Below are 13387 nucleotides of genomic sequence, written 5' to 3'. Positions count from 1 at the left end.
CCCTGCATTGGGAATGTGGAGTCTTAGCCACTCGACCACCTGGGAAGCACCCAAAACATTTCATTCTTACATCAAATTTTTAAACGAATTAAGCCTTACTGTCTGTCATTCTCAATATTCAGAGCCATTCAGAGCCTGCTCCTTAGAAAGTTCATGTCTGCACATCTTGGGGAAAAGAAAAAGTCAGTAAATGTTCATAGGAGAGGACGGAGGATGCCTGTGTTCTAGTCATTCAGTACTAAAATAGGTGGTACTTTATGCTTCCTGATCTTTATTTAAAGCCACCAAATGTGGGGTTTACTTGTGTGGTCCTGATATGTTTCTGGGAGTGACTGCCCCACGATCACAAAGAGGCTGCAAACCCATCCTTAGTTCGTGATTTTACTTTATGAATAAAGTAGGATTTACTGACTCACCTGCTCCTGTTAACCCCATCCCCAACCAGCTCTCTTTTGGCTTTCCTTGATGGAGAGGGCAACTAGGAGCAAAACTCCATGTGGATCAATGACCTGTTGCTCCAAGGAGAATGGGCAGCCACATTGTCTGAACAGTCACTGGGTAGGTTTTGATGCCTCTCCCAGGGAAAGGCAATTCCTGTTTGCATGAATTCATCTTCATACACTTACATCTGGATGGACTTCAGCTGCAGGCCACATTTATGAAGTGTGATACCAAGACCCAGGCCTTAGAGATGCACTGGTGCTGGTGCGTCCATGCTCAAGTTGTGTCCAACTGTTTGCAACCCCAAGGACTGTAGCCCTCCAGGCTCCTCTGTCCATGGAATTTTCCATGGAGTGAAAATACTGGAGTGGGTTGCCATTTTCTCTTCCAGGGCATCTTCCCGAGCCAGGGATCAAACCCTTGTCTCCTGCATCTCCTCCATTGACAGGCGGGTTCTTTACCACTGCACCACCTGGGAAGTCTATAGATGTACAGGAGATAAGAAATGAACAAGAAGCACTCTGTTCCCTTTTAGACAGTTCCAGGTTACTGGGAGAGACAATGACAATTAGGGAGTTAAGTTTTACAATCATGGAAACTTCTAGACCCCCATGGTGGCACAGGAGTGTGTTCTAATAGTGTCGTCAAAATGATATCCCAGGGAAGAGTGTTCACCAGCATGGTGGGGCGAGGGGAGCAGGAGGGTTGAGGGAGTATTCTTAGTTCCTTCCACTGTTACTCAGGATTCAGAGCAAGTTTTTATTATTGTTGTTGTTGTTATCATTATTATTATTACAATGTGGCTTTTAATGGCTTGACTATTTTATGAAAAAACTGTTGTGGGCATTATGCAAGTAATTGATCATTCATAAAACTTAATCCCAATTAAATGAGGAAAAAGCATCTATTAGCTCTGGCCTTATGGGAAAAAAAACCTTGCTCTTATAAACCTGATATTATCAAATAACCTTGCCGATGGAATCAGTGTTCCATGACAGCAAACCAACCATCGATAAATAGCAACGACGTGGCTGCTGAATTGATGACATGAATCACAGGAGAAGCTTAAATTATAGGTTTTCTCTGGGTGCTGTGCTTCACACAGCTCTCTCAATGTGAGTGTGGGCACGAGTGTCCACCATGTGGCTGAGCAAGCTGGGCGTGGACTCGGGGATTGTCCTCCATGAAAGAAAAGTGACTCCCCAGGCTCGTCTGTGTAAAAGTAAACTTGTGTTTGCAGTGGCCTGTGACTTGGAAATCAGGAGGCCCATTTCAAGTGAACACAGACTTAACTTTCCCTTAGGGGCCTGTCTCCTGATTTCATAGAAGTTGAGAGTAGCTGGGTGAGCACACGCTCCCGGGTACTAGGCTGTGGGGGCCGCTCCCAGGGTTGGTCCCTCTCGTTGTCTACACACCCCTCCATCCACACCCTCCTTCTTGCCTAGCATCCCTGCTTGCCTAAATGGCTTACCTGGTGACCTTCATCCCTAAGGGACCTGAGCCCTGGTCACCACGACCTTCAAGTTTCTGGCTGCTGCTTAGCTGATTGGCTGTCAAGTCTGGCCAGAAAGAACCAGGAGAGGCCAAGAGGGTCACTAAAGGGCCAGATGTGTTCTTCTCTGTTCCCCAAATTTAATGGCAGCCTTGCTGTTCTCGACAGCCAGGATCCATACTCCTGCCAGGACTGCAACCCTCCCCTGCCTGCTGGACTCCCCGCCCAAGAAATCCACGTGACTGAGAGGCAGGCAGAGCTGAAACTTTGATCAGACTCTCAGGTGTCCTCCAGTGGAAGCCCTCCCTTAGGGGACCAGGACCTTTAGACCCTCAGAGGATAGATTTAGGGGGAGTAATGTACAGATCCTTCAAGGTGGTCATTAGGAATCATACTAAACCAAGTCATTCCCAATTCCACCTGTTTGTTAGCTCTCAGGCCCAAATATTCAAACCATGGAGGGCAGGACACTACATAATGGTCATCAAGTGTGCATACTGGCCCCAAAGAAAGCATGCCCTCTTGGCAGGGTAGCACCTTCAAACCAGCATCTCAGCTTTGCCTTTCAGAGGTTATTCTGTCACTCCATCAGGCCGGGATGTGCTGTAAGTCATACCAGTGGTGTATCCAGTTATTTTCTTTGTCTTCCTAGCTGGGTCTCTTAGAGACCTATGAGAATTCTTGTTGGCAGAACGTTCAGATAGCAGTGCTGTCTGAAGCGCTGAAGGTGGGCCAGGCGAATCCACACTCAAATACATGTTGTGTGTGTGTTAGTCACTCAGTTGTGTCCTATTCTTTGTGACCCCACAGACTGTAGCCCGCCAGGCTCCTCTGTCCTTGGGATTCTCCCAGGCAGGAATACTGGAGTGCGTTGCCATTTCCTTCTTCAGGGGATCTTCTGGACATAGGGATCAAATCCACATCTCCTGCACTGGCAGGAGGGTTCTCTACCGCTGAGCCGGTGGGGGGAATGCCAACAGTCCTGGTTCCACTCGCTGATGGAGGTTGGAAAGTATGTATCTGCCACATCAGTGACTGCGGAACACTCATAGTTGTGTTTATGTTAATCTGTAAAGCAAATATCCTTTCTTTTGGTCTAGCAGTTGCAATTAGAACTATTATTTGAGTTTGTGGTTGCCCACTGTTAACCCCGAGGATCAGTCTTACTAAGAGTCTGCACTCTAACTTTTTGTTTTATTTTGGAATATAGCCTGATTAACAGTGTTGTGATAGTTTCAGGTGCATAGCAGAGTGGCTCAGCTCTACATCTGCATGTCTCCATTCTCCCCCAAACTCCCCTCTCATCCAGACTGCCACGTGGCATTGAGCAGAGCTCTCCGTGTTGTCCAGTAGGTCTTTGTCACTTATCCATTTTAAATACAACAGTGTATGCATGTCCATCCCAAACTCTCTCACTATCCCTTCCCCCCATCCTTCCCCCTAGGCAACCACAGGTTTCTTCCTTAAGTCTGAGAATCCCTTTCTGTTTTGTGAATAAGTTATTTTGTATCGCTTCTTTTTAGATTCCATGTATAAAGGATGTCATATGCTATTTCTCTAACTTCCTTCACTCACACTGTTAGATTTAATGAAGAGAAAGAACATAGGGCCCACCAGCCATGCGTCCTCTAAATTTTAAGTGACACTAATCACTGTCATTTCTTCTAGAATATGATGTTTGGGGGTTACTATTTTGAGGCTGGGATGGAGAAGTTTTAGAGAATTCCCACTTCACTTGCCAAGAAGCCAGTTAGGTTTTTGTGTTTACCTGGAGAGGAAAGAGCCTGAGTGCCTCTTCATTTGTGTATCAGTTTTCCTGCCATGTTTTTGCCCACTTTTAAGTTACTTGTCATTTTCCTATTCATTTGAAAGAATTTATTGTCTTATTGGCCTTTTATTGTTTTGAAGAGTATAATATATCTACAGAAGCATGTACTTATCATAAGAGGAGAGCTCAATGAATTTTCACAACCTAAACAAGTTTGTGTAAATAGATTAAAAACCAGAATATTGACAGAAAGCTTTCCTTATTAACTTGATGAATATTTCTTTTTTTTTGCGTATGATGAATATTTCTTGATGAATAAAGGTTTTTAAGTTTAAGGTATTCTAATTTATCAGTGTTTTCCTTTAAATCATTGCATTTTGTAAACTGCTTAGGAAGTTTTTGCCAAGGTCATGACAGGACTTTCTCACATTTTTTTCTGGAAGTTTTATTGTTTTATAGTACATGGTTTAAATCTATAACCTGTCATGAATAGTTTGTTGTATGCACCATCAGTTAGAGTCAAGACTTTTTTTCAGATAAATATTCAGTTGACCCAGTGCCAGCCACTGAAGAGACAACTCTTTCCCCAGTGACACCTTTGCCATAAATTGACTGTATTTGTGTGAGTTTATTTCTGGATCCAGTAGATGGAATGTATACTCTGTTCTTTTTCTCTATTTGTTTATGTTTTCACCAGAAATACCTGTCTCAGGTACTAAAGGTTTATGATAAATTCTGACATCCAGGTCTGTAAGTCTTTCAACTTCCTCATTGTTCTTCTTCAAGACCATTTTTGCTGTTCTTGGTTCTTTTCGTTTCCATACAAATTTTAGAGTTAACTTGTCAATTGCTAAAAAAAAAAAAAAAAAAGAAAGAAAGAAAAAATTCTTGGGATTTTGTTTGGGGTTACATTCAAACTAGTATGTAAAATTTGAGAAGAATTGAAATCTCTCAGTACTGAATCTTTTATTCCATGAACATTTTCTATTTCTTCCTTTATGAAGATTGTCTTCAATTTTCTCAAAATGTTATTTGCTTTGTATGAGTTTTACATGTCTTGTATTAACTGATTCCTCAGTATTTCATACTTCCATGCATCATAAATGGTTTTATTTTAATTTTTTCTCATTTTTTATCACTGGTTTATAGAAGTTCAAATCATTTTAAACAGTGACTTCATTAAATTTGCTTCCTTATTTTAATAATTTAGGTTCTTTGGGGTTTTCCTCAAATAATATCATGTCTCTGAAAAAATAATAGTATAAGTTTTTCTTTTTCAAACATCATACCTGCATATTTTTTCCTGTCAGTCATTTTTCAGATTCATACTTCTGGATCCCTTCCTGTGAGTCTGTGCTTTTCTTTCTAACCAGAAGAAAACAACAGGGATACCCAATATGAATTTTCCCTGGAAATATTGGAGCACATAAATAGTTTCTTGGACCCAGGGATTTATAACTTCCATTTGTTCTATTCTTTTGGGGGGATGTATTCAAAGTATAGCTGTTGCTGAACCTACATTTTAAAATTAATTTTTATAGAAGAATAGTTGATGTACAATGCTTTGTTAGTTTCAGGCATACAGCAAAGTGAGTTGGTTATATATATATATATATACATGTATCCACTCTTTTTTAGATTCTACTCCCATACATGTTGGGAATGGATGTCCCAATATATGGCTGTGCTGAGTCACTTCAGTTGTGTCCAGCTCTTTGCGACCCTAAGGACTGTAGCCCGCCAAGCTCCTCTGTCCATGGGGATTCTCCAGGCAAGGATACTGGAGTGTGTTTTCATGTTTTCCTCCAGGAGATCTTCCCAACCCAGGGATCAAACCTGCGTCTCTTACATAACTATTGGCAGGCAGGATTCTTTACCACTAGTGCCACCTGGGAAGCCCATTCCCATATATGAACCTGTGTTTTTAAATGTGTTGCATATCTTCTGTTAACTTGCATTGAGGATTTATTACTGTGTAAAATAAGCTGGAAAATTATTCTAGAACCCAGTGTTCACTGCACAGGTTTGAGGGACTCACAGTTTCCTAAACCTGAAAGGTCAGTGAATTTGACCTAACAGACCTCCGGCAATGACTCTATCGTCAGTGTTATTTAATTGCTGTTGTCTGCCATCATTTTTGAATAAAATTTCAGCTATATGTTGTCATCAAAGGGAGCACCATTTCCAGTTAGAATTCGGGTTACTAAATAGAAGCATTTGATGAATATGTAACCAAAAATTTCAGGTAAAAATACAGATCTCCTAAAGATATTTTAATAAAATCAAAACCGCAGATATGAAATATGGCGTTGAAAGGTATTCGGTGCATCGGTAACGCTCCCTGGAGGACTCTGCATGTTTAAAGCAACAGTTTGATTGAATAGAACAATAAATGCAGGGCTGAGTGTGTTTTTTCTCTTTCTTTCTCATCTACTAGAAAAATATAGATAATAGAGCTCATTTATTTCCTTAACATTTCAGAGCTCCGCAGATGGGAAAACACAACCCAGTGGAAATGATTTCTGGCAACCTTGAGAAGATATGTTAGCATTTTGTGGCATTTCTTTCAGTGACATGTAAAGCCTGGCTTTCCCTCACTGCAGTGTCACACTGAAGTGTCACAATAAAGCCAAAACAGTGTGCCCTCGGGGAAAACGAGGGAGAGGGACCATTCTCCATGCACACACAAAGGGTAATATTTATTATAAAGGCTTTCATTTCAGCTCCAAATGCTGCCTGGGCCACAGCTACTTTGCAGTGGAGAAATGCACAGGATGTGAGATTTAAAGCAAATGTTGTGTATAAATCTAATGTAATTTATGTAAATACAAATACGATGTGAAAATGTAGAACACATTTACAGACACACAAGCTTGCGTCAGTCTGTGCAGGGAACCCGGTGGGGGAAGAGTTTGGAATTGCTGGGTGGAGGCTTCAGCCGGGTTTTGGTGGAGTCCAAGGCACAGAGAGTCAGAACCGGGAGTCAAAACCGCCTTGTCCCGACCTGCTTTTTTCACCAGCAGCACGGATATCACCTTCTTTGCCCACAACATGTGATATGGAAATTGTTATCCCTCTTTGTTGGATGAGGAATTTAGCATCCCAGAAGATTCAATTACTCATTGCAGATGACACAGCTAATATTAGCATTGTTAGTATCAAAAGCATTCTTTTTTTTGAAGCAGTATTTGTATTTTTTGATAGAACCTTAATATCTTTTTCAGCCTTCCACAAGTTATTGTTTGGACCCAAATGCTGAACTTGATCTTTATTATCATTAATGTCTCATTATGTTCATTCTACTGCTCCACAGTATGGACATAGTGTGGGGAGCCTGTGTCTTAACCACGTTTTGTTAATGAGACCTGAATCATTGGGATCAGCCCTGTGGCAGGTGGCTTCCTCTGGTTAGAGCAGTGACTGGTTTAACAGGGCTTGCTCCACCCAGTTGTCAAAGGCAGAAGGAAATTGCCCAGGTTGCTTGTTCTGATTTGGCAACATGTAGGGAGAGCATGAACTTTGGGGACCAGCAGGCCAGATTCAAATATCAGCCCCTCCAGGTACAGGTCATGTGCTTTTGGGAAGTTCCTTGTCTTCCTAAGTAAACTTGGATAAAAACATTAACAAGATAAGAATATTAACAGGGCTGCCCTGGCGGCTCAGTGGTAAAGAACCTGCCTGCCAATGCAGGAGACATGGGTCTGATCCTTGATGCAGGAAGATCCTACATGCCTTGGAGCAATGAAGCTCGTGTGCGGCAATTACTGAGCCTGTGCTCTAGACACCCTGCCCTGCCCGTGCGCCCTGGAGCCTGTGCTCCGCAAGAGAAGCCACAGCAATGAGGAGCCTGCACACTGCAACTAGAGAGTATACCCCCCTTGGTGCAACTAGAGAAAAGCCCCTGTAGCAGCCAAGACCCAGCACAGTCAAAAATAAATACATAAAATTATATTTAAAAAAAAGAAAATGAGAACAAATGCTCCAGGAGATAATTTATTTTCAAAAATATATACTGACAAGGCAAAATCTGTAAGAATCCCACCGGAACTAGATGTTCCACCTCATCCATCACCCCAACCATCAGAAAGAAATGGTGTTTGTGGGATTGGCCAAGTCCTCCAGCCAGGTCTCTGTGATCTGTGTTTGTCCTGGTGCTGATGAAGCCTTGTTTGAATAAACCTTTCCAGCCTCTTTTCCAGAGCCCATGCTCTGCTTACATTGGTGTTTAGAGTCCACTTTCCTTCCCCGTTTTAGCATCTGAATGTCATTTGCCGGAAGCCTCTTTCATCTTCTATAAATCTTCTTGGTTCTGGATAGCGGTTAAGTGGTCTTCCTTGTGTATTTTATGAGCATCTTGATGGAAACTCTCTTGGTTTAGGAGACTTGGTTTAGGGGGCTTCTTGAACCCTCTTCACATTCCTGGGAGCTTTCTTCTCCTATCCCTCTCCTTTTACAGATCGTCCTCTTGGGCCCCGGGAGGTCTGCTTCTGTGTCTGCGTTTGCTCCCATGACGTAAGACACATGTGTCATAGACTATTCTGCTTGACTGGCCAGGCTCGGGCCCTCTAGTCTCCTCCTGAACGCCCCTGTCTGCTCTCCTGCTCATTTCCTTAGATTCTATTCTACCCCATCGTCTGTACATGGTCACTTTAAATTTGGGCTCATCAGAGAAATGTTGCCAAAGCACATTAGTTTATCTCAGAAACTTGCTCTTCTCTTCCACATCAGGATAATCTTCAATTCTCAATTTTTAATCTTTTTTTTTTTTTGAGGGATTTCTAACCCTGTTGAATTATCCCTCCTTCCAGAATCTTTTATTTCCCAGTAAAGAAAGAGCACTGATTTTCTTCTGAAATTTAAAAATCTATCCTTCTAAATTCAATAATTCATGTATCTATGCTTGTGCTCAGTCACGTCACATTCTTTGTGATGCCATGGACTGTAGTCCGCCAGGTTCCTCTGTCCATGGAGTTTTTCCAGGAAAGAATACTGGAGTGGGTTGCCATTTCCTTCTCCAGGGGATCTTCCTGACCCAGGGGTAGAACCCAAGTCTTTTGAGTTTCCTGCCTTGGCAAGCAGGTTCTTTACCACTGTACCACCTGTGAAGCCCAAGAATTCATGTATGATGATGATGGAATAATTTTCACAAACGGGCCACCATTGGTATTTCTCTGTATTGATGTTTTTAAAAGAACAAGTTAAGGCCTTGTCTTAATATTACTGAATATTCAACATTCTTTTAGAGATGGAATAAATAATATCTCATTACTCTGCGACCAGGGTACTCTCATCTGGATCTTTTCATCTTAAGCCCTTGCGTTTTTCTCCAAAGAGCATTTAATAAATGTATGTCAGAGGCTCAATATTGGCTGAACCCTTTGGTCTTCCTAGATCTCACCAAGAGAATGTTTGTCTTAACTTCAGCACAGAGTGAGCTGCACTGACGCCAAGCGAGCTATATGTAGGAAATGTGTTTTCAAAGGGCCATCCTCAGGAGGACTTCCAAATAAAATGAAATGAGAGCAGGAGTAAGGATAAACTGTGGTCCATTTTTGTGAAATCCAATCTCCTTTCTCCTCCTTTTATTTGTTTGTTCTGTGTGCCAAATGGGTGAGACTCAAACGGCAGAGTGCCATGAGCATCCTTCCACTTTTTTCTGCGCCTGGAGATGGGCTGATCAAATGTTCATAGCCTCCCCCCACGCCCCCACTTAATGCCCCGTCTTTCAAGTCAAAGCCCAGGATATGGCATCTCAAGTTTGACATGCAACTGTGGCAGAGATAAGCAGTTTCAGTAGCAAACAACTATCCGAAAAAACCTTGTGATTTATCCATACTGGACACATTTCTTGTAGCTGGTGGTATATTTTTCACATTAGCTCTTTCTTGGGATTAACAAACCAGTGCAAATCTTGTTTCATCCGTCCCTGGGTATTTAGTCTAGTGCCAGGCAAAGCTCAGATTAACATATGCTTACTCAGGATTAAGGATGATTTTTTTTTTTAACTCTTCTGATCAGCAGTAAAATAGAATCTACACAGTTCAGTGGATTCAACTCACCGGCTGTTTTGGTTAGTGCTGACAACTAATCCCAAACTGGGCCACAACTTCCTTTGGGTTTACTTGGTGATGGTCAAGGGTCAGGCAGCCATGAACTCTTTTGCCATGTTCCTAACCTGTGTCTGTTACTGCAGCGCTGCACATGATTGCACCACGGCCAAGAAGAGGAGAGCCGGGGAGCAGGCTTTGGGGGTCCCGGTCAACAAGAGAAAGTCCCTGCTCATGAAGCCCCGACACTACAGCCCCAGCGTGGACTGTGAGGAGGGGCGTGCAGACCAGACAGAGGCAGAGGGGCCGGATGATTGCCTGGAAACCAACCATCACCCCAGCACAGGTAGGGAGGGGCCTGGCCCCAGCTTTACTTCACTTCCTCCCCAGCACACACACTTCCTCCCCAGACCCAGGCCCACCTTAGGGGGAACATGCCGCATGTGTGGTGGGAAAGCACATCCCAACGTGGGATCAAAACCAGACATTGGTCTCCCTCAGCATCCGCTAGCAAGGACCATTTTCCTCCATTACTGTGGGGAGGTCAAACACAAGCCACAGAGCATCCTTGCCCCTGGGCCATTTGCAGGAGCACAAGCTTGGACTGTGCCTCTTTCTGCAGAAGGTAAAAAGCTGCTCAGCCTTGCAGTTGAAGAGGACCTTGACTCAGCAATGAGGCAGATGTCCAATCCCTAAAAAAGAAAACCTCAAAATGAGCTTTACCACATTTCCAAATGACATATGAGATGCAGTTTCTATTTTGAAATTTTACTTGTTGAGTTTTTACTGACGTTTATAATTGATTTATAATATTATGTTTCAGCATAGTGTACACCATAAAGTTATAAATGTACACCATAAACAGTTATAATTCTCTGTGCTATATGATACACCCTGTTGCTTATCTATTTTACACATAGTAGTTTTCAGCTCTTAATCCCCCTCCCTAATTTTATTTTGAAATTTTTAGGATGTTCTTCTCCCCAGTTCATGGTCACACCCACTAGACCTGGTTGTCACAGTACCTCCAGGAGCTAGACCATCACAGACCACTTTGTGCATGAGGCTGACATTGAAGGACATGTGAAGTATCTCAAAAGTTTGTTTTTAAAAATATATGGAGATCTAAAGCTTGACTTAATTAGAAAGTGAAATTAAATGTATGTATCTGCTATTAGAGCTAAGTATGGGCTTCCCTGGTAGCTCAGGTGGTCAAGAATCTGCCTGCAATGTGAGAGACCCGGGTTTGATCTTTGAGTTGGGAAGATCCCTTGGAGAAGGACATGCCAAACTACTCCAGTTTTCCTGCCTGGAGAATTCCATGGACAGAGGGGCCTGGCAGGCTACAGTCTATGGGTTGCAAAGAGGTGGACACAACTGAGCAAGTAACACTTTTCACTTTCCTGTGCTATTACATACACATTTTTTTGAATGTGTTTTTAAATAATCAAAACATACCAAATAAATTGTCATTTGGAAAGAAGTATACATTATGCAAGCCTAAGGCAATGAGATTCTTAGGTCATAAATACCTATTGCATATAGAATGGTGGTAATTGCAATAGGAGTTAACAGAAAAAGTGTCAAAGTGTATTGACTGAGTGGATGCAAATCTTAGAGCACAATCATCAGTCTCCAGTAATCCCAACTTGCAAGTAGTGTGAGATTCAGTAGTTAAAACAATTGTATTCTTATTTATTTGTGTTGGAGTAAATTTCCTGGCTTTTCTGTATTTAACATACATCTTAAAGCCTCATGGCTCATCTGTAAATTATCATCCTTGAATTGTTTGTTTCCTTGGGCTGGTCAGTTTCTTGTTGATTCCTGAAAATTGCAGGTTGAATCTAGTGTCAGGGAAAATCCTTGATTTAGTATGGTTAGACTTGAGGTATAAGGAGATACAAGAGACATGGGTTTGATCACTGGGTAAGAAAGATCCCCTGCAGTAGGAAATGGCAACCCACTCCAGTATTCTTGCTTGGGAAATCCCATGGACAGAGGAGCCTGGCGGGCTACAGTCCATGGGGTCACAAAGAGTCGGACATGACTGAGCACAGCATATACACACACAATAATTAATACCATTGACATTAATTTACCAAGTCTTTTACATCTTTTACACAAAACATTTTGCAGGTGCCATGAGGACCAGGTCCATACCTGCCCACGGGCTTCCCACCTTCTGTTGTCGCTGAATGATCCTTGTAGGTGCTTGATATTGACCAGAAAATATACTGTCAAATGTTCTCAGTTAAATACTCACTTATAAGCACTGATGGACATCTCTCTGCAGCTTCAGAAAGGTTCACTCTTTTTTATATTCAATATTAGAACTACTACTACTAATAATGAATATGCTAAACTTACACTGTGGTGGCCATTAGTTTTGATTCTTACTATATCCTGAGCACATAAATCATATCACTTAACCCATCCAACAGTGACCTGACTGTGTAATAGTGACCACAGGTGTGCAGATGAGACCACTGAGGACAAACGAGTTAATGCTGAAGGTGATGCAGCTTGTAGCTGTTGGAAAGGAGATAATTAAGAGACAATTGAAGGACAAGCAAGATTCTGATCTCTCAGCTAACTATGCTCCATAATCCAATCCTCATGCTCTGAGTACCTTCAGAAGGCAGATTGGGCAAAGTCCCCACCATGTCAAATCACGAAGTCACATATCCAAAAATGACCAGTCCCAGGTTCCCGCTTCCCTGGTTGAAAGAGGAAAACTCTAAGTGGCCTTCAGCCTCCTAAGCAAGTCCCCCAGAGAGAAAGAGAGCTGGGTTTTCATCCAAGCCCAGCCTAAGGGCTTCTATCTACCATCCAGGTGCCCCAAGGTATTTACCTGACCAGGTGTGTGCCTGATTGTGTCTTCAGTGGGCAGTTTAGGTGATGAGAGAGGATATAAGCTCGTGAAAGCTAAGATCAAGAGCTTGAGTCCCTTTAATGGCAAAATTGTGCCCCATGTGCCTTCTGCCAGCTGTCTTTCCAAGAGCTGCCCATGGGCGATAATGATAGAAGAGGGACTTGCCTGGTGATCCAGTGACTAAGATTCTGAGCTCCCAATGCAGGGCGCCTGGGTGTGATCCCTGGTCAGGGAACTAGATCCCACATGCTGCAACTGAAGATCCTGTATGCTATGACAAAAACCCAGTGCAATAAAATAAATAAACATTTTTAGAAAAAGAGCAATAGATAGAAGAAAATTTAGACAAAACAATGCAGATGCACCTTTTTCACTAGGGCAAACAGAAGGTGAGCTTTCAAAGCACCATCAGGAGGCAGGTTGAGCTCATGTATTCCCAGTGCAGATGAAGGAAAGAAGTGGGGTGAACCATTGTCTGGAGTCCTCCCCAGGCTGTGAGCACTAGCTCGTGAATCTGAGAAACTCCTCATACCAGTGGGAGCTCTGGGGACTGCGGTAATAATTTTGAACATTTTATCTCTCAAGAAACAGCAAGTAAGGGATAAGCCACTCCCACTTAAAAACTTTGAAGGACGAATTCATTTCTTAGGGCTTTCATTCTCAGCAAAACTGACACAACTCAGGAGGCCTGGAAAACTAATTTACCTGTAAAAATCATTTAACTAGAAACAGAACTAAAATCCGAAACTTAGTTATACTAAAGGATT

General features: G+C 42.4%; 1 protein-coding gene across 1 annotated transcript in view; it reads left to right on the top strand.

The window, feature by feature from the left end:
- The window catches only part of ST18 (ST18 C2H2C-type zinc finger transcription factor), a 91066-nt gene that overhangs the window by 20524 nt on the left and 57155 nt on the right, over positions 1–13387 (top strand). The window contains exon 4 of the mRNA XM_061123297.1: positions 9895–10094. Within this exon, the coding sequence (XP_060979280.1) occupies positions 9895–10094 (200 nt within the window). The remainder of the gene's footprint in view (positions 1–9894; positions 10095–13387) is intronic.

The sequence above is a fragment of the Dama dama genome, chromosome 21 (genome assembly GCF_033118175.1).
Source record: "Dama dama isolate Ldn47 chromosome 21, ASM3311817v1, whole genome shotgun sequence".
Lineage (NCBI taxonomy): Eukaryota > Metazoa > Chordata > Mammalia > Artiodactyla > Cervidae > Dama > Dama dama.
The sequence above is the reverse complement of the archived record's forward strand: the minus strand, read 5'-3'. Positions and strand labels throughout refer to the sequence as shown.